We start from the raw sequence: 20,973 nt of genomic DNA, 5'->3' as shown, positions 1-20,973 counted from the left end.
TGACCGTCCAGGCTCTCAGTCAGTTAACTAACCTGCTCGCTGGCCGATTGGTCAGCAATTCAAGCATGCATCCCTCCATCCAAACAGCAATCCATCCACTCGTCTGCAGCAGCCAGTCTGTCAGCTGGCAGCTCTGCATCGTTGCAGGGCTGAAAGAGTTGTGACTGCAGATGAACTGTGCAATTGTGTGGAAGTGCGAGGCAGATTGGAGACCATCTGTTTCCTTTTCTGTCTCTCTTCTTATTGTTACTTTCTCGTTTGGCAGCCTAATCTTCTTGTCCGTCTTCCATCTCTTAACCTTGGCTTCTCTTGCCCTCTTTATTAAGTGGGTTTGTCAGGAGCTCTGATATGCAAATTCCCCATTCAGCCAGGTACAGCAATATCTATGTAGGATAGATTTTCTATCTCTTTTCCATCTCCTCACTGGATCTATATCATTATCAGTGGGCTGCAAGAACTTTGTTCCCTGTCTCTCAGTCTCGGTAAAAAAGTCACTGTTAATGCCAAGTGGAAGTTTGTTCTTGTTTTTAAACTACTACTGTTATGCTGTTCCATTTTTCAGTCGTTGTCATTATCATAATGATCTTGTTTTGGATGTTTAATGAGCACTCCTTTGATACACTTGTAGAAGTTGGCTAAGGTTATTATGCAGAAGGTCTCTACATCTGCTGCAGGAAGTTTTCCACTCTTATGATTAGGGTTTGTCCTTCTACAGTGCAGTAGTATACTGTAGGCTGTACAGTGTTTTCCCCTGCAGATCACATTTTAATTAACTTATAATTGATTATCTTATCGAGTGTGGAGGCAGTTTCTCATTTATTTTCCTTGTAAAGCTGTTGGACTTTAAAGCTGCATTTTTTCACCTTTTCATCACAAGCTTATACACCCCTGCTGCAAACATGCGTGAGTGCTTGTGTGTGAATAGAGCAGTAACATTGACAGGCTTCTGCCCGGGGCGTCTCTTTTCTATTACTGTGTTGAATAGAAAGCCTCTCCATTTACCAGTTGCAGCCAAGGCTCATTTTATATAATAGCAAATGTTTATGATGCAGTGTCTCTGTTGGATCTGATGCTGTATCTGCATTATCCAGTAAAACCCTTACTTCTGCTCAGAATGAACATCTTTGTTTGACATTTAGATACCAATAACACACCAGGTCTGACTTATGACCTGGTTAGCTGTTTATGGAAAGAACACGTGAGACAAACTGTAGATGAATTATTGTGTGATATTTGATAAATGAGTGATGGGAATCTATTAGACCTGGTTGTCACATTATGTTGTTGCTTTGGCCCAATGTAAGTTTAAAATCCTTAACTGCAACTCTGTGTGTGTGCGTGAATATGACATCGAGAAACAATGTGTGTGCGTGTGTGTGTGCGCAGTATGTGTGCTTGGCAGTTAACTCGATGCAGAGTTGCCAGAACAAAATGTTGGCTTTGTACGTTTGTGCAAACCACAAACATGTTGCATTTTCACATTTCATACATATCATATCAACATCGCTAAAGTGACATTATATATAAACTGACTTTGTCCTAAGGAGGTGAAAGGGATGGTGGATGGCTTGGCCATCCAGGATAGTGGCACGAAAATGCTTGCTTTTTACCATGACATCGCTGTTTTTCTGGCCGGGATTGTGCCCTCCCAAACAGGTTATTTTAAGCCAAAAATGATCTTTTCATAAATAGAACCAAGTGGTTATTGTGCCTAAACATACCCATGATATAAGGTGCAAATGTGAGTGCCAATGGGTTGTAACTGGCTAAAGACCTCATATTAAAGTCTGTCAGGTTTCAGATAGCCTGCTGTGAATGATGCAGAGGATTACACTAGACAGAGCATCAATGCTGATTGAATTGGCTGGTTCCGAAAAAGACATCCAGGGTTTTGTCAGACTGAAGAGAGACGGAAGGAAGTTGCTGATTGAATTGTAATACCACACTAATGTCTCGGTTCAGACAAACCTACAGGAACACACCTACAGGGATATGTTTCAGTAAGGACTGGCTGAGTTGGACACTTAGCAAGTCACAAAAACATTGACACCAAAATAAGCAACTGTGTATCCTTCAAGCTTACTCTAATTTATTTTACTCATTTATTCTTATTTAATCTTTATCTAACCAGGTTGGTCCCATTGAGATTAAGAAACTATTTTCCAAGGGAGACCTGGCCAAGACAGTCAGCAGTGAGAGCGCAAAGTTGCAGACAGAGACACAAGGAGCGACAAAATACAATTCACAAGCATTCAAATTTGCATTAAAAGAAAACAATCTATGAGCCAAAATAGAACTTTCTGGTGGTCAATTGTACAACCAGGCAGGCTAAAAGCATTGACATCTATAGAAGACTTAGACTTAGAAGTCTTTCATTTTAGATTTAAAAACATTTAATGACACCAGCTCCCTGAGTTTTAAGTCATTCTGCAACAAATTCCTGGCTGAAGGTGCAGAGTACCCAAAAGCCTTTTTCCCTATTTCTGTTCTAGCGTTTAGGACCAAGAGCTTCTGAGAATGCGAGTACTAATAATAATAATAATAATTGCTGACACTGTGTAAACTGATAGGCAACATCAATAAAGTTATGAGATTCTATTTTTGGTTGTGAAAGTTGAACTTTGAATGACTTTTTTCATTCAAAGATCAACTTAACTAAATTATTGCAGTTATTTAAGAGTGAGGCGAAGATTTTGACTCACAAAATTCTGCAGTGAGCTTATAGGAAAATCTACCCAGATGATGTTTCCTTGACAGTAAGCCAGCATTTTGAATGTGAGCCAACATTATCAATTTCACTGAAACTGATAATTGCATTTATTAATGTATTTTAGTGTTCTGTGCTGCATTTTAACTGGAGGTTGTGCTTGTTCTTTGTAATGTGTGATAGTTGTATTTGTCTGCTTACATTTATTGTTATAACAGTGTATTAAACTGGGATTTTTGATCTTAGTGCGAATTTTACCTAGTTAAATAAAGGATATATATAAGACAAACCCAAAACCATAAAAATAACAAGTGAACAGACACAGGACAATCCTCACCTATCACTGTCTGTTATAAAGGAGAAACCATAGCTGTTAATTGCAGCTGAAGGAATATTTCATGAAGCTATTTCCACCTCCCCTGTATTGAGATGAGGTCTCACTTGTTAGCACTTGATATGTACGCATGGACAGATCTGTGGGGTACATGTGGGTAGTTTTTGTGGTGTTTCTAATCTCATTACTTGTGCTTTGGTCCTCCAGTGTTGTACAGTATGTTCAATCTTTTTATTATCGTCCTTTAGAGAATGTTTTGACATGGCTTCATCTTTCAGTGCTTCTCACCACAATATAAACTGTGCTTTTTTTGTTGCTTTTCAGCTATGTAACATAACTGTGTAAATAGGAATGAAAAAAAGAGCTACATAATCAAAGACCCCTCTGTGGGTCATTATTCTAAAAGTGCAACAGTGTTCTATATATTTACATACGTGTGCCCTTCAGCAAGCAGCTAATCACAGTCTGTTTGTCTTTTTGTTTTTTCTCCAGTCACAGATGAAGACACAGTAAAGAGATACTACGCTAAGTTTGAGGAGAGGTTTTTCCAGACCTGCGAGAAGGAGCTCCTGAAAATCAACACATTCTACTCAGGTATTTATTCCCTTCAGTTTTATTAATGACTGATGCTGACTGCGAACTCAAACTTAAATAAGAAAAACAGCTTTAGATCAACCAACTCCAACAGTAAAAGTGTGATTATTGGGCTGATAGTCAGAGAAATTCTTTAACTGATAAAAGTATCTATATTAAACTGTTTTAAATTGATTTAATTTTAATAAAAAAAGAAAAAAGTTGGATCTCATGTTATATTAACTTTACTTATTACTAACTTAACAATTTTACGTATGTTATTTAATCATATTTTGTACAAACCATAATAAAAGATTGTTAAAAGTATCAGCTGCTACTATTAATCATCATTTTAGATGTTGCAAATGTTTTCTGCTCATTTGATTTACTCTGTACAAAGCTGCCAGTTTCAGTGCTAAATGACACTGTGTCTAGTCTTGGTCATTTGATTGAAGTAGCCAGTGGTTGTCATGTTAAGGCGAGCAGGCCTGAGTGTATTTCAGGGAGTTAAGAAGTATGTGTGTGTGCTGTGTAACATGAGATGGCAGCCATAATATATTCTGGTATTCTGGTACCATAAGTGTGCCTTCTGGTCTCGAACTCAGGGGATAGTGGGAGGTATCTGCAGATGAGTGCTTCCTCTAGAGGCTGTTTGAAAAATTACGGGTCAGCTGAGGGCCAAGGTTGACTGGCAAGATTGTTCCAGCTCATAATGATGGGACATAACTGGCAGATTGATGGCAAGAGCAGCAAACAAACAAGATTTATATCTTTGCCGATCTTGTTATCAGGAGGTTGATTTACTGACATACTGAAGAAACTTTGATCCTCAAGTTTATTTCTCTCTAACAACAGTGCCCTGATTACTGACATATGTCAGAAGCTTCCTGTTGCTGCTGTAGAGGCCACGTCTTGTCAACTCGTCTTTTATATTCCTGATCCTTTATCTGCTGCAGATAATGAAAACATAGTTCTGCTGCTCAAGACAAAATAGTCTGTGGGTAACTATTTAGCGCTATATTTTGTGGTAGGTAAATACTAAATAAATGATCTATAATAACACACTTTCATGTAGTTGCAAACATTGAATGTGTTTATTAATGTACAGTGTTTTTCAGCAATTAAAACTCCCCCCTCAAAGACAGATTTTTCTGGTAATAATTATCTTTTGCTGCGTATGTTGTTATTCATTATCTGCATATACAGCAGCTTCAGCTTCTAAGTGCCCACAGGAGGAATCATAGTTGTTGATAAATACAGTAATAAGCATACTTTATATCTGCTTATAGCTGAGGGTGTAGCCATCCATCCATCAATGCAAAGTGAAAACATAAATACATATCATCTTTAAGATCATCTTTATTTTGAAATTCCCATGGCACGTATGTGCCACCATTTTTGTCCAAGCACACCTCCATCCTAAACATTCAAACAGGTCAGCGGTCTAGCACCAGGCACATAATGGCAAGCAGCCAGAAAAAAGACAATAAGGATATTTACTGCCCTCTCAGGAATTAAGCAGCAGCATGCAAATATTTTGGATTTCAGAGAAAAGACAGGTCAGCAGACAAAGCAAATACCATATGCAAATGATGCCATGTGCGAGATTCTATAATAAGCAAACTGGCCTTGTGAAGAATCACAACATTGAATGCTGTGTTAGTGCAAGCATTAACGTGTCAGATGTGGGCACTATAGCGAGCAACAGGAGGTTAATTTTTATTGATTTGATTAAAAAAAAATATTACTTTCATGTAAGTCTCTGGAAGGGCTTAGTAATACAATTGTCAAATCATATTTTTGCTGTTTTTTGTTAGTGTTAGGTCATATGATATTATCTCAATTATCTAAAATAAAGCACAGAAGAAAAAAATCTGAAAAGAAAATCTGAAACATAAAATCTGATTTGCAATCAAATGCCTTGGGAAACATGTGGGTCTTTAGCATAGCACTTATTGAAAATGTTTAACTTTTCCAAAGCTATTACAATAAAACTTGTGATTTACAATCCCCACCATTGTATATGGGGAGATGAAAGTCCGGTAAAAGGCTTAAATAGCCATTTTCCCTATTTAATCATTAAAATAGTCCTCAAAGTTGTGAGATGCTTGAGTTTTAAATCAAAAGTTTCTTTCTATATGAATAAAAACAAAATAAGGAACAGTACAAAACCATCACTTGGTTGTCATTTCTGATGTTGTCAGTGCTACATGTGATTTGTGTAAGTCTGTTGACAGCAGAGTTGCATCATATCAGTATCACAGTCAGTGAGTCACCATTTCCTCAGCAGTCCTAGGCTGCGAGGTTGGTTAAATGTTGTGTATGAAAACATCATCTTCTCCTTCCTGCTCTCGGGCACCTTGTTTATCCGCCACACACAGGAGGAAATTTGTGTCCGACAGGCAGCGTTATCTGATGCCAGTTACTGGGTGTATAGTGTGTAGTAGTTTGAAAAAGCTGGATAGGTTGTGAGAGACACAGCGTGGGTCGGATGGAGATAAATCGTGTGCTGACTTTACATAAGACACTTGCCTCCACAGAGCTCTCTCTCTGTCTCTGCCTCTGAAAGGGGTCCTTGACCTCTCAAAGCCATTCTGCTGCATTGCACTGAAATGCAGCCTGTTGAGGAAACTTTCATCTTGATGGATTAAACACACAAAAAAGACATTTTTGCAGGCTTCTTTTTTAATAGAATATCCGTTCATCCTGAGGTATGAGGAAGAACAACAGGCTCTTTAAATTTCTCTGCTAGCCCCACACCAGGGGAATCCTAAACCATCAACACCTGTCTATTTACGGTCCATTAGCTCCACACACATGAACTGTCTAGCCATGTCCTCTGTTGCGAAGTGCACTGCAATCCTCAGATATAATCTAAAGCTACTTGTGGCAGTCAGTCAGGGTCTTGACTTTCTCACGCCTCCTACTGTTGTCATGTGTTCATCCCAGCATTGCTGTGACAGCCTGTATGCGTCGAGTAGAGGGATTACTGTGAATTTAGATCTCAAAGAAGCATTCCTGTGAGGAAGGTGGTGTGATATCTGGAGAATGTGTGGGTGTGTTGAAGCAACAAAGCGTGAAAGTCACCAGTGAGCCCTCCACATCATCACTGCTGCTTTTTCCCAGTTTAGAACAGAGGAGCAGCTTTTGGAGCCTCGGCTCCCCAGACTGTCGGGCTGCCAGTATGCTTCAAACCAAATCAGATTTGCTGTGTTATCAGACTGCTGTCACAAACAGCACGGCAAGGAGATATCAGTGTTGTTATTGTGAATCCAGGTCTGTTCATTTAATGGTTTCCACATCAGCTGGAAGAACTTGCAAGTCACTGAAGGAGCAGACATGACTTGCAAATTTCTTAAAGCAAGAGGAAGAACAACAACTAGCTTTACACTAAAGATAGTTAAAAAGGTACCTTTGCCAATTTTAACAGGCATAACAATATGAGTAGTATGTCTAAATGAACTCTGGTAAACTCTTTTCCATCTTACCAGTGTCTGGATCTCTCTGCACCTCTTTCAGCTCAAATTGAGCTGATTTTCACTGGCTCTGGTGATGTTGCTGCAGATTGTGTTTCAATTTTTTATATGCCCACAACCACAGACACAAAGAGCATAAAAGTGGATAAAGAGACAAAGACCCGCCTCTTTGTCTCTCAAACTCAGATCAAATGATAGAATTAGTGCTGATCAAATAAAAACCAAGACTCTGTTACTGTATTGTCTGTTTACTGCCTAAAATGTCTTGTGAAATATGTTAACGCACTGTTTGGCTGCAATACGAGAATTAGTGAACAGAAAAACGTTGGCATGATGGTTCCTGTATTGTAAAAATGGTAAAGCTAAGCAGTGCCGATCAGTGCTGATATGAATCAATATTCTGTTAATTCATTGCCTATTCCTTGCTTCAGGTGTTTTTAAAACATTTTTAGCTTAATTTCAATTCAAGATCATTTGTTACCAGCCGTTTACCATATCGTGTCCTGTGTAAAAACATACATGCGCATTGTGTTACCCACCAGCTGAAACATTGGTGTGACGCAGTGCATTCTGGTATGTTTTCTACCTCTTGAGAAAAAGCAAATGCCACAGCCCTTTTCATCTCTTTTCTTTGGTCATGGAGCACCAATTTTAAGACAGACAGCCCAGTTTTATGAAAATATCATATTTTCAGCAGTGCAATACTTCTTTAATTAGTATATCTGTGACCTAAAAATACATCAACAAATGTTGACATTGGCCTGGTGGTGTATCGAGGTGACTCGAGGTAAGTCCACCGACTGATGACCTAATAACATCAGCAACTCCATGGTGGTTCTTCTTTGGAATTAATGAAAACTGCCGACAAGTACCTCTGTTTTTAGCATAAGAATAGAATATAGAGGAGAATAGGTGTAGGAGAAAGTAAAGGGGCAATAAGGATGTGAGCTTCATTGTTCAGTGACTGAACATGTTATGACTTTTAATTGGTTTAAAAAAAGAAGCAGCAGTAGTAGAATGAGGGCTAATCTGTGTTAGAAAAGCAGGTAGAAGTACAAGAGAAGTTAATGAAATGCAGGTTACTGCCCAGGCCCTGTGTGATTCCTCCCCCCTCTCTCCCTCTCTCTCTGGGTATATTAACCCATCTCTGACCCGGATAATGATTCCTCCCTCTGCAGCATTTACATGTCAGCTCAACCTAATAGTCTCCATGCTTCTGCTTCCTGGAACAGACAGCAGGAGATGGAGGAGAGCAGACGAGACAGGGTGTATAAAAGGTTTTTTTAGTTGTCACTTCTTCTGTAATTGCTCATTATTGAGATCTGTCCTCTACTGAAATTGCTGGGGTCAAGCTGAAGTAGTGACTTGACGTTCCTTACCAGCAGATACACAGGGAAAAGCCAAACTGAAGAGCCTTCTCTCTTGTCTCCCTTTGGAATAATAATTTGATAATCTAAACATTACCAACAAAGTGAAGAACTGTTTTCTTAATAGAATTAATTTGTAATTTGCAATTTGTGGGACATTTCTTGCCAAGTTGCTCATTGCCTTTTTTCCTGAATTTTTTGCAAGAAATCACACCAGTTTTCTCAAGGTTCAAAGGTTTAAAATAAATACTTGTGAAAGGCTTCTGAAAGAAGTACAAGAAAAGTGACATTGCTTCAGGTTTCAAAGGGTTAAAAGCCCTTCCCACGCAGTTATAGTTACTTGAATTAAATTAATCAAAACCAGCAATACAATAACAACAAAAAACACTGAGTAAGAATAGTGGGTTCACTTTATTCTGCACACCTTGTAAGTGTGGTTATGTGCATTACAAATATGTCTTGTGAGCAGCACCACAATAATAAGCAATAAAACAACCTAAAACTTCCTTTAAATACTTTTTTCAATTATTGTCTCCCTCTTGTAGAAAAGCTTGCTGAAGCCCAGAGACGTTCTGCCACGCTGCAGAATGAGCTCCAGTCTTCACTGGATGCTCAGCGTGAGAGCAACGCTCCGCCTGGCCTGCGAAGACGCAAGACAATGTTCCACCTGTCGCAGGAGGAGCGCTGCAAACACCACAACATCAAGGACCTGAAGCTAGCCTTCAGCGAGTTCTACCTCAGCCTCATCCTGCTCCAGAACTACCAGGTATCACTACGCACACTCAAACATTCACAGACACTCCTACAATGGATTTATGTTGAGAAGTTCTGTAATATAAACAAGGAAGGAGGAAATCTTAAGAATAATGATCAGTAACATTTTAATACAAATAAATGTGTCATCAAGTTTCCTGCAGCAGATAATTTGAAATAAATGAGCCTTTCAGTCTGTTTGTCTGGTATGTAACAGTTGTTTCCTTGTTGCCGTCCACAGAATCTGAACTTCACTGGCTTCCGTAAAATCCTGAAGAAACATGACAAGATCCTGGATACATCTCGTGGGGCTGATTGGCGTGTGGCTCACGTGGAGGTGGCACCTTTCTACACCTGCAAGAAGATCACACAACTCATCTCTGAGACAGAGGTGCCTGCTGACATATGCACAAACACACATAACACACTATAATATTATGAAAAAATCGTAATTTCTTTGTTGTTTGTGTTTATAGACCATTGTCACCACAGAGCTGGAGGGAGGAGATCGTCAGAAGGCCATGAAGAGGTTGAGAGTTCCTCCACTGGGGGCAGCTCAGGTCAGAAATACAGCTGGTTACACTGGAAATCAATTATCGATCAAAGCATAATTTGTGCCTCTCAAACCTTATAACCTCTTAAACAAACCAGTACTTTCTTGCAAGTGTAGAAGAGGGAGAGTTCAATAATATCAACCATTTTCCTCTTCAGTTTGTGTCATTTGATTTATTGCTATAAACTTGGAGGCTATAAATTAAATAAAATAACTAAATCAAAATACACAATGACAACCAAAAAAGTGCACTCAGTAAAGTGCACATCTCTGCCAGGCGGGCCGCCTTGACTGATTGCAGCCACTCTTGACAATTATTGTAATTTGAGCAGAGACACTGCAGCGTGTTTCAGAAGCTAAAAAAAATGCACGCCCTGTCTATTTTTGACAGAGCTGCAGTGCACAGAGTGCGTTGTGCAGTGCAAATTGAGCTTCTCTGCTAACATTGTATGTGAAATATGGTACAATATGATGATAAGGGTGAATGTATTTATAATAATTGAAACACAGCCACAAATCTTTGACCCATGTCATTTATAACTAGAATTTAAACTGTATGAACTTTGTCTTTAGGCTAAAAAGTAGGAAATGAAAACAATATACACAATAAAGACAGACAAAAAAGAAACCTTTTAAGCACATTTTTTATGTACTCACTTATGTTTGAGAGATACATATCATAGAGCAATGACCAAATAAACAAAATCTGCAAGTCCACACAATTGGATAGGAAAAATGATCCACTTTTGATATGATCCCAGTGTGTTATAATGCAATGCAGAGGACACAAAAAAAGGGTTACAGCTGCATCCGGTGGCATTGTCCCTCACTTAGTTACAGTTAAGATAGCGTGCAGATAACAAAAATGGGGACTACGTCATCTCTTATCATGCCTAACTTTAGTGGATCACAGCATATCAGGTATGCAATTAATGTGGATGCACAAATGAGACAAAACTTTTCTATGGATGTAAGGCTTGTTCTTTTTACCTGAGCTAATTTCCACAAAACATGTAATACCCTACCAGTTGGTTGGAGTCAGCAAGTCAGCAGGAATGGAGTCCTTTGGGCATACAATCTTTAATGTGCACACAAAATATTAGGCTCATTGGTCCAGTAGTTTGCAAGATTAGCTGTGGATAGACAGATACACACACACGCACACACACACACACACATAACCAAACACATGACCAGACACATGATCCCCTCCAGACTCAAGCCTGGCGGAAATAATAAATATGTGTCACATTTTTCAGTCTCACAAGGCATCTTCCCCTCTACAGTATTAAATTACCTGAATACAAATGTGTTGTCCGTGCCCAGCAAGAATAATCTTTGCATGCATCTTACTGTAATTTTGGTTTAAATGTGTTTTGCTGCTGTTGAATAAAGGTTAAAAACAAAAGGTGAGAGGTTTGTTTGAGAGAAATGGAGAGAGGGAGGAGGATGGGAAGAGACAAAGACAGAGAAACCATGAGAGCCTTTAGTATTGATTTTATAAGTGCCTTTCCATTGTTGAACAGGATATCTTTCAGAAATAATCGAGGCTAGTGGCACTTTGCCCTCCTATGTTGCATCTACTGTTATTAATGCATTAATTAATGTTTGACTTGAATTGTGATATGTGACTATTGATCTCTCCATTTCCCCTGCAAACATATATATAATAAATACATATTCAAGCAGATAAAAGAGTTAGAGCTTTATATAGAGACATATTCAATTCAGAAGTTGTAGATTTGTAGTTGTAGAATTGTAGAAGTTGTACAGTGTATTTGAGCTTGTTTATATGTCTAGTTGAGGGGTTATGTGTCTCATTAATTAATATTATAAAAATGTTGTGTTAATATTGTTTTTCTGTATTCCTCTCTGCCGGGTTCAGCCTGCTTTGGCCTGGACAACCTTTCGTGTGGGGCTCTACTGCGGCTTCTTTATCATTCTTGCCATCGCCTTCATTCTCTCTGGTAAATCAAACGAGCATCCAGATTCTTATATTTTTCATATCCTGTTGAGTTCTGCACAATCTGTTAAGTGTCACTGTACGATAACTGGCAGATTTGGTAGATTTTTAAGATTAATAAGTAGCATGATTGTCAGGTTTTTATTGCTGTTGTTCCCTCAGGTGTGTTATCAAACAGACATGCAGAGTTTTTTTTATCTTTGAAAAGCTGAAAATCTGTTGTGCTTTTATCAGGTGCTGTGTTCATCCGCTTTGAGAACATCTGGCCACTGGTGCGGATCTATCGAGGCGGTTTCCTTTTGATCCAGTTCCTCTTCCTGTTGGGCATTAACACATATGGATGGAGGCAGGCAGGAGTCAACCACGTCCTCATTTTCGAGATCAACCCCCGAAACAACCTCTCACACCAACACCTGTTTGAGGTCAGAATGGGAAAACCAATTTATTCTGTAACTGGAGGAAGTAGAAAATAACTTTTTTTCCCTGGAATGAAGAAAAACAACTTTATCGTCAGATTGATATGAGTGATCATGGAAAATGTAGAAGGAATGATTTGGGTTGTTTATTCTTCAGGGTAATCCACATTCAAAGAATACATCACTGTTTATTTCATTCAGCAGAAACAGTACATACCTAATGCCCACAGGGTTTCATTTATACTCTGGAGTTATGCAACACAACATGATTTGCACTGAATTATTCAGTTTGCTTTGTTAATTGTGATTATGTGTCAAAATTGCTTTGTGTTAATGCCAGTCTCTTCTGTTTCTCCCCTGTGTGCTGCAGATTGCTGGTTTCCTGGGTGTGTTGTGGTGTCTCAGCATCCTCTCCTGTCTCTACTCAGAGTACACATACGTCCCCATGCAGATCAACCCGCTAATCCTTTATGGCTTCATGGTGCTCTTTCTCATCAACCCCTTCAAGACCTGCTACTACAAATCACGTTTCTGGCTCCTTAAGCTGTTGGTAAGTCAGTTTCTTTTATCACTTTTGCCACTTTATTTCCAGAGAATTGCATTGGTGACATTTGAACTGGCACCGATCATACTCACTCTGAGCATCTGCAAAGTCGAGCTGGATGAATGAGCCCAACAGTCAAGGTTCCTGTATACACAAAGACGAATGTTGATTAAAGTGAGCCCGCAGTGGGTAAAGCTTTAGAGGACTGCCATAACAAAATGTGTGCTAACAAGATGAGAATATGTGAGATACCTGCTCGGTATATGGGCTGAGGATTAAATATGGTATTGCAAACATGTCTTCAATGCAGCATAATTGCTGCCTGGATTATGTCAAAGACAATTTTTCTATTAGGTAACGAAAATCTAAAGTCATGTACTGCAGAGGCTTCTGACGGAAGTGTATTGGATGCATGACAGATGTACAAAGTGCAGAACTGTGACACCAGAGCCCCAGGTTTGTGTCCAGACTCCTGTCTTAGATTTAGGCAACAGCACTTTGCTTCAGGTTAGGAGAAGATTGTGATTTTGATGAAATGTTGATCAAAATAATAATAATAATAATAATAAAATGCTGCAAAAAGTTTAAAGTACCAATTTCGATGGAAAACAATTGAATTATGCTATTGTTAATCATTGTGCTGATACGTTAAGTGTAAAAAAAATTGCGACTTGATATGTTTGTTAATTAGTAACATTTCCTCATTATGTTAATAGAAAGCACAATTTGTTCTGCAAAACCTTCTTGCTGTTTGAAATGAGTTATATGGAAACATAATTTTTAGGAGATAACCAGCTCTTTTACTTTAAGCTTAACAAAAATTATATTTATATATAAACTTTAAACCCCAAAACAGAGACATAAAACTTAACCAAATAAATGTATGAGACACTGAAAAAAAGCAAAAAGTAAAATTTTGTACTCTATAACACAAAAAGTGATGGCGATATATATAATTTTTGGAACACTAATGTAAGTCTCTATATTTATATAATTATGTAGCTCACTGTATGTCTATCAAGCAAGTGAGGAGTCATAAGAAAATCATAGTTATCTCAGAAAGACTGGAGTTTTTTTTGACTATATCCTTAATGACAGAATGAGTTTGATTTTTTTCTGTTGTGGTTTGTAAACACAATATTCAAAGTTGCCCCTCCTCCTCCAGCCCAAACTCCTTTTGGATGCATGCATACGATCTGGCAGCTGGTCACTATATTTTCATATAGTCTCGCGCTCACACCCTTCGTGTTGGCTGAGCGCCTCACACCGCTGCTGAAAGGTTGATGCCCAGAAACATCCTGAACACAGCAAAATAAGAAAATAGAGGAATAGAGGCATAGGGCAGTCTTTACCACACAGGTCTAGAGGGTCATAAGTGATATTCACAAGAGATTATTTTTGTATGAGTCTGTACATTGTGTTTTTATGAAAATCTTACTTTAATATGTGGCATGACAGGTCACTGAAACCTGGTAACTGAGGCCTGAAGAAAACAATTAAAAATGGGTTTGTCTCCTATTGCTAATTGGGAGCTGCAGTATTGTGCGGCTGACTCAATTTGAATATGTGTGTGTGTGTGTGTGTGTGTGTGTGTATGAATGTATCTCTTTCTCACACAGTGAATGCATGTACAACTCAGATATCCATCTCAAGCCTCATGTTTACAAAACCCTCCGATGTGACTCTGTTCTTTGTCTAAGCTGAGCTACAGGGCTGCAGGAGTGAGGGTGGAGTGTGTGTGTCTGCGTTTGCTTGTGTGCATGTGTGTGTGTGTGTGTGTGTGTGTGTGTGTGTGTGTGTGTGCGTTTAGAGGGGGGTGTAGTGAGACAGAGGGCAGAGGGTGGAGGGATAATAGAATGCAGCCTCGTCCCAGGGGAGGTGGAGGTTGTGACTGCGCAATCATTACAGGCATAGATCTATCAGTATGCTGATGCCCTGAGCTCCTCTGTCCCTCCTCCTCATTCTCCTCTTCCTCCTCCCTCCTTCCCTCTACCCCAGCAGCAGCAGCAGCAGCAACAGACCCCCTCCCCATATTCTTGTCCTTTCCTTCACAGCTCCCCACAGTCCTCAGCAACACTCCCTCAGCCCTCCTCCACAGCCTCAGTCTTGATTGGTCCCTAGTAATCGTAACAACCCATAAGTAATTAGATATGAGATGTTTTTCATGGCTGTCATACATGTTGCCTCTTTGAATAGCCAATAGGTAATTAGGGATGTTTAAGGAGAAATTGTAGTTTTATTGGAACAAACAGTCTGATGTTTCTATGCCGGATGTTTTAATTTCCGTGGCAACAGCAGACAGGACAAATATTTCATTACAGGACAAACTGCAGAGATAGCACCTGGATTACAAGTGTTTGCTCAAGAAATGAAAACCTAACCACATCACTGCAGAGGGCTTAGCCTTGAGACGTCCACATGTATAGAGTGGATATAGGTGAGATGGCCATTCAATCAATACAGACTTTGATTGACAGATTAAGAGAAATATGTAATGAGCTGATATGTGTAAAAAATAAAAAATCAATATTCTTTGACATTTTCAGCGGAGGGAGAGTGTATGTGTGGGGTTTGTCTGAAAGTGTACATGGAGAGAAGCGTACAGTCGCTCCTGAATGTCAGATGTGGCCTGGGGGGGTAAATGGAAAGAGTCGAGCAGAGTTGGATCATTTTACAAAGCACGGTCAATAACTGAACTCCTGCCAAAAGTCATATCCCAAATAACATGCCCATGGAAACCAGAGCACGCTACAAAACGCTGCCAGCTGCTTCATGTGTTTGTGTCGCACACCAGTAAGAAGTGACACACAAATAAACAGATACACGCATACGGACACAAAGTGTGACTCATTAGGTTGTCCTGTGGTGTGCTGATAAGGTAGTCTGGAGGCTCAATCTCTTTTTGTGTTACAGATCATTAATAGAGGTTGCTCCCCGCTTTGCACTTCTCTACTGATGAAGTGCAACAATTGCACGCTAATTAATTGTTGACTAATTCAGTCCCAGTGTTGAAAGCACATAAACACAGTCAGAATTTACTGTAGCAGTGAGCTCAGACAAGGTGCTCTCTGAAATGCATCAAGCATTTTTCTATAAATGAGGAAGGTGTATGTTTTTCTTACATGATTTTATACTTTTCTCAGTGGATGTTAGACTTCATGAGAATAGAATAAATACAAAATAAGTGCTTCATTTTAACAAGTCTTTTTCACCGTCTCTCTCCCCTCTCTTGTGTGTTTTCCAGTTTCGTGTCTTCACAGCACCTTTTCACCGGGTAGAGTTCGCAGACTTTTGGCTGGCAGATCAGCTCAACTCTTTGGTGTTTGTTCTGATGGATCTGGAGTATCTCATCTGTTACTACATCTTTGAGCTGCAGTGGGGCAACAGCAAGGGCCTACTGCCCAAGTTTAAAGGTGAGACATCAATCCATGTCCAGAATGGCTTTATAGCTCTGTCTACTCTGTGTGTGAATACACCCTGAAGGACGGGAAGGTTAATGATAAAAAATATATCCAAAAATACAAAGCTTTAGTAAAAGAGCTAAACAAATGTGATTTCTGAGCCTACTTTGCATTTCATGAAACATTAAAGAGAATGTTTTGGTAGCAGCCCCTAATCTTCAAAGAGAGGGCCTGTCTCTCTAAACTCACTGTTTCCCCTTCTTCCCTAAAGACTATTTGTATAAAATATATGTTTGTAGTCTTGAGTAAATGTTTTGTTTTGTTTTTTTTACTGTACTGGAAAATTGAGTTTGCTGTGTTCACATACTGTATATGAAGAAACATCATCTATATGCTGAGTTGATACCTGTTTTCAGGGCGTTACTGAAATGAAATTTAGGAAACTTAAAGGAAAACACACCAAATGAAGTAAATGTACGAGGCCTTTGGAAAGTGGGAACACCAAATATTCAGTGAAATCAGACTGTCATAATAACTGTTTTTGGTGGACTACATATTATCCCAGAAATAATTGTGATAAATGTAATCATTGCAATTTGAAGACCATTTTATGCATGTTAATGCACCCTTTCAAATAGAAATGTAATTTTTATTATTAAGAATAGTCAGATCAGATAATTGGGTTATGGAAAAAAATATTTAAATAAATATTTAAAATAGAAATAAATGTGTTTTTGTGGAGGAGCTGAGCCCTGCTCAGGGTAAACTTGTAAATGTTTTGGACTAAGTTGACTCTGTGCCAGACAGTCGAGATGTCCCGTCAGGAGATGTGATGTGAATAAGGTTTTAATTGCTGTCTGTCCACTCCACCAACAGTGACACTTCGGCCTCCATGCAGCCAATTAACATGGAGCTAATGGATCGTAAATGTTTGGCCACACAGAGGTCGCCATGTGACTCTCATAGTGATGAGTCTCTAAGTGAAGGGGAACATTATGCTGGAGAAAAGAGCAGGAGATTAAAATAATTATGCGCTGTTTTTATTCTACTCCAGATCCTGATGACCACGTATGCCACAGTTACTCGTACGGTTTGCGTGCCATCATCCAGTGTCTGCCTGCCTGGTTCCGCTTCATCCAATGCCTGAGGCGTTACCGTGACACCAAGAGGGCCTTCCCTCACCTGGTGAATGCTGGGAAATATTCCACCACCTTCTTTGTTGTCACCTTCGCTGCGCTCTACGCCACACACAGAGGTATGTTACAAATATATACACTCAGAGCTCTATCTTTTGTGTCATACAGCGCAGGTTTGATCTGAGCTGAGTAAACATGGTGATGTAAAAATGCATCGGCTGTCAATTACGATGCTGTAAAATCCAGCTCAGAATCAGAGAGGAGCCCAGAGGAGCAGTTATATTTGTGTGTTGCTGTTAGAGGAGCATGTCAACAACACACAGGCTTTTCTGAGCCTTTGAATTGAGTCGTGTGTGCTGAGAAAGCAGAGGTGACCTTGAGTGCACATACTAGAAGTTGGCCTTGGTTTCCCTGTCAGTGCCTGGAGCTTTATAATGGAAATGGGAAAGGTTTGTCAAACACAGCCATGGATAAACAAGGTTCTGCTCTCACAATATGGCATTCAGTATGTGAGCATGAGGCCAGAGAAAGAGGAGGCAGAGTGGAGGAAAGGAGATGTAGCAAAATAGAAAAATAGAGAGCAAGAAAGAAATACTAGAAAAAGATCTGAAGGCAAAAAGAGAGGAAAAGAGAGAGCGGTTATTATTAAAAGTCAAGTCACTCTCCCTCTGACAGCTTCACAATTAGCTTGCAATTATTCTCATTCGGAAGCCATATCACAAAGGAGTTCATGTTCAAAGACACAGCACCCAGGCAATAAAGGCGTCCCTTCAGCTTGCATCCTTTGTAATTCAGTCCTCCATCACAGATATTTGTCTACGCAGTTCGTTTGAAAGCAGGTTATATATTTATATCCATCAGCAAAATGCCAACTATGAAACCTCATCTTCAACCTTTCAAACCGCTAAATGTTATTTCCCAGCTTGACTTTATTCTCTTCTGATATAAATTCAAATCAATTCGCTTGCTTCCTAAACTGACCGCCAGTGATCTGATATTGAATGAACCAGACAGAGACAGACAGACAGACAGAAAGATCTCTTTTTTTCTTCTCCAACTCGGTAGGAGAAGGATCCATTAAACCATATCCTCCTTCCTCCTCTGGTCTGAAGCCTGTAGACTAATGGCCTCTCTTCATGTGTTATTCTGTATGAAGCTGTCTTTCATCCTGCACGATAATGGAGGCTGAGACCAATCGCTGGTTAAGCGAAGGAGCAGTGTGGGAGCACATTGATATAGTGAACGGATGGTTGAGGAAATTGCCTGTTGTGGAAATTTTTGATGTATCCGCTGCAGAAGTTATTGTTCTGGTACATTTTTAAGCCTTTGATTAACAAAACAGGCATCAGTGTCAGAATGTCCTGCATCCACACATGGAGATTATGAGTAAATAAAACAATAAAATTACAAAGAACAGGTATGAGAAGAGCCTGATTCTCTCTGTGGTCTTAATGTAGGCTAGACAGATGCTGCTCAGTTGTCCTCCATTACCCAGCATCTGCTAGCACAGACAGCAGGGTGATGTCGTGTTCACTCTGCTGGGTCCAGCTGTAAAAGGTGGCTGGAGTGTCAGTTGCTATCTGGCAGGGCTCCCAATGTCTGTACGGTGGATGTGTCACCTTCATTTCTAACCTGATCACAGTCCTGATGGTGACTGGGTGACCTCACCACTACATGGCCTCACTCATTCCTGGAACTGCACACATTCAGCTCCGGGAAAGAAAAATACTTAAATTGTAAATGCAGCAAATAAATCTTGAGCTTCCCTGTCAAGGACTGAGAGGTAGTCAGTATCTTGTTCTGCCATTTATAACCCTGTAAAATGATGAGGTACAGTCATGGGCTGGTAGTAATGCATTACAAGTGATGCACTTAAGTTAAAAAAAAGTAAAAAAAAAAAATTTTTAAGGAACCAGTCCTTTAATGTTCCTTTTATTAAAATTGTACTTTTACTCTTAAATGAAATATAATTTTGAGCCAGCAATGGATTGAGTACTACATATGCTGTTTATACATTTGGTACTTCTCCACTGTAAATACAGTGATTGAGTGTAGGGGGGGAGGAGTGCGAAAGGTGCACTTTTAATGCAGATTTCAAGTTTCCAGTTGCCTGGAAGAGAAAGAAGCACCACCTGTGTTTTGACCACAATACGATGATGATGGAACAAAACCTAGACAGAAGGTAGCTTCTAGCGACAATCACTGGCCACACTTTTTATACCAAAATCTATAAAAGACAACAGTTACATGATGAAGTGCTGCTGTGGTTCCCAAAAGAGATCTCCACTTTGAAAATCTCCTCTTCTGACTTTCGCTAGGACATTGTTAGTTCAAGTAAGTTGTATACGTAGGTGAAAATGTAGTTAGTTAACATAAGCTATGTTAATTTATCATGATTAATGACACCAAGTACTTTTTGTCATTATTTTGCACTGGCCCACACACCCTAAAGGAAGTACCTTTAATTTGAGTAAATTATTAACTGCTTTACTTTTGACTTTTTACTTGAAAAAACAGAACGAAAAAGAGCCAGCTTACATTATGCATGGTGTAGTAGTCTTTTGAAACAGTCACAGGCCCTCTTGTATCAGGGAGAAAAAGTAAGGAATGGAAAGAAAAGTAACAAAAATGACAACATGTTTCAACACAGTGGCCTTTGTCAAGGCGTGGAGATCCAGGTGTGCTGAGATTATAAACAGAAGTAAATATTTCTTTGTTGAATGTCATGTGATGTGGTAATATTTTGGCTTTAGGAGTAGTGTGACTAGTGCAAAAATAGTAAAATAATTGAAAAAACATGGTAATTTTTTTACTTTTCAATACTCTATCCACATTGGGGCACAGTCTCCTCTCTGGTGTCTTGTGGCAAACTGTGATAAAGCTTTTAGTGAGAAACTTTTTTCTTTTCATGGGATTGAAGTTTGGATAATTTTTGATATGGTGCAGCGAACGAAGCAGATTTCTCCCTCAGAGGAACGTTGGTGTGACAAAGTGATTGGCCACTGTCATGAAACTGTAATCTCAGCGGATGCTCAGAGGCCTGTAACCAGAGATGATGGAGGACTTCCTGGCTGGTTCAGGCAGAATTCCCAAATCCTGTAAGAGACCATATGAGGCCTGATGATTAAGCAGATACTTTGCCCAGGATCAATACAGGCTCAGCTTTATGTACATTGGCTTGAGACTTATGGCTGCTTTAGATGCTGTGGAGTTACAGGCCTAATGTTAATTTAAACCCGTGGGATTTATCTCCTGGACAGGCAAAGGAAGAGGAACAGGATGTTGCATGGTGGGCAAGAATAGCCTCTGATAGACAGGAATGCTGTTTGGAAGGGGGGAATTACAAGATGCACCGGGTTAATTACAAAATGAGAGATCATTGATGAAGGTAGGAGGGAAGGAGTTCAGGGGTCTCGGGGTCTTGTTCAGGAGTGACGGTAAAATGGAGCATTAGATGGACAGGAGGTTTGGTGCAGCATCAGCAGTGATGCAAGTGTTTAATCAGACTACTGGTGAAGAGTGGGCTGAGCCTGAAGCAAAGCTCTCAATTTACTGGTCCATCTTTGTTCCCACTTTCACCTATGGTCATGAGCTTTAGGTACTGACCAAAATGAGTTTCCTCTATAGGGTAGAGATAGGGTGATGAGCTCAGACATTTGGAGGAAGCTCAGAGAAGAGCTGCTGCTCCTTCATTTTGTAAGGAGCCCTTTGAGGTGCTTCGGGCATCTGATTGGGATATCTTCTGGACGC

The 20,973-nt window shown here is 39.6% G+C and overlaps 1 protein-coding gene across 6 annotated transcripts in view; it reads left to right on the top strand.

Moving 5' to 3' along the window:
- The window catches only part of xpr1a (xenotropic and polytropic retrovirus receptor 1a), a 126,321-nt gene that overhangs the window by 93,217 nt on the left and 12,131 nt on the right, over nucleotides 1-20,973 (top strand). For all 6 annotated transcript variants that reach the window (XM_088077768.1, XM_088077769.1, XM_042483774.2 and 3 more), the window contains 9 exons: nucleotides 3,534-3,635; nucleotides 9,003-9,223; nucleotides 9,452-9,601; nucleotides 9,687-9,770; nucleotides 11,649-11,730; nucleotides 11,961-12,148; nucleotides 12,513-12,692; nucleotides 15,931-16,099; nucleotides 17,142-17,342. In XM_088077768.1, the coding sequence (XP_087933894.1) occupies nucleotides 3,534-3,635; nucleotides 9,003-9,223; nucleotides 9,452-9,601; nucleotides 9,687-9,770; nucleotides 11,649-11,730; nucleotides 11,961-12,148; nucleotides 12,513-12,692; nucleotides 15,931-16,099; nucleotides 17,142-17,342 (1,377 nt within the window). The remainder of the gene's footprint in view (nucleotides 1-3,533; nucleotides 3,636-9,002; nucleotides 9,224-9,451; nucleotides 9,602-9,686; nucleotides 9,771-11,648; nucleotides 11,731-11,960; nucleotides 12,149-12,512; nucleotides 12,693-15,930; nucleotides 16,100-17,141; nucleotides 17,343-20,973) is intronic.

Source organism: Plectropomus leopardus, chromosome 5 (genome assembly GCF_026936395.1).
Source record: "Plectropomus leopardus strain MGB_pleo_1.0 chromosome 5, ASM2693639v1, whole genome shotgun sequence".
Lineage (NCBI taxonomy): Eukaryota > Metazoa > Chordata > Actinopteri > Perciformes > Serranidae > Plectropomus > Plectropomus leopardus.
Note: the sequence above shows the minus strand (reverse complement) of the source record. Positions and strands in the feature narration are given on the sequence as shown.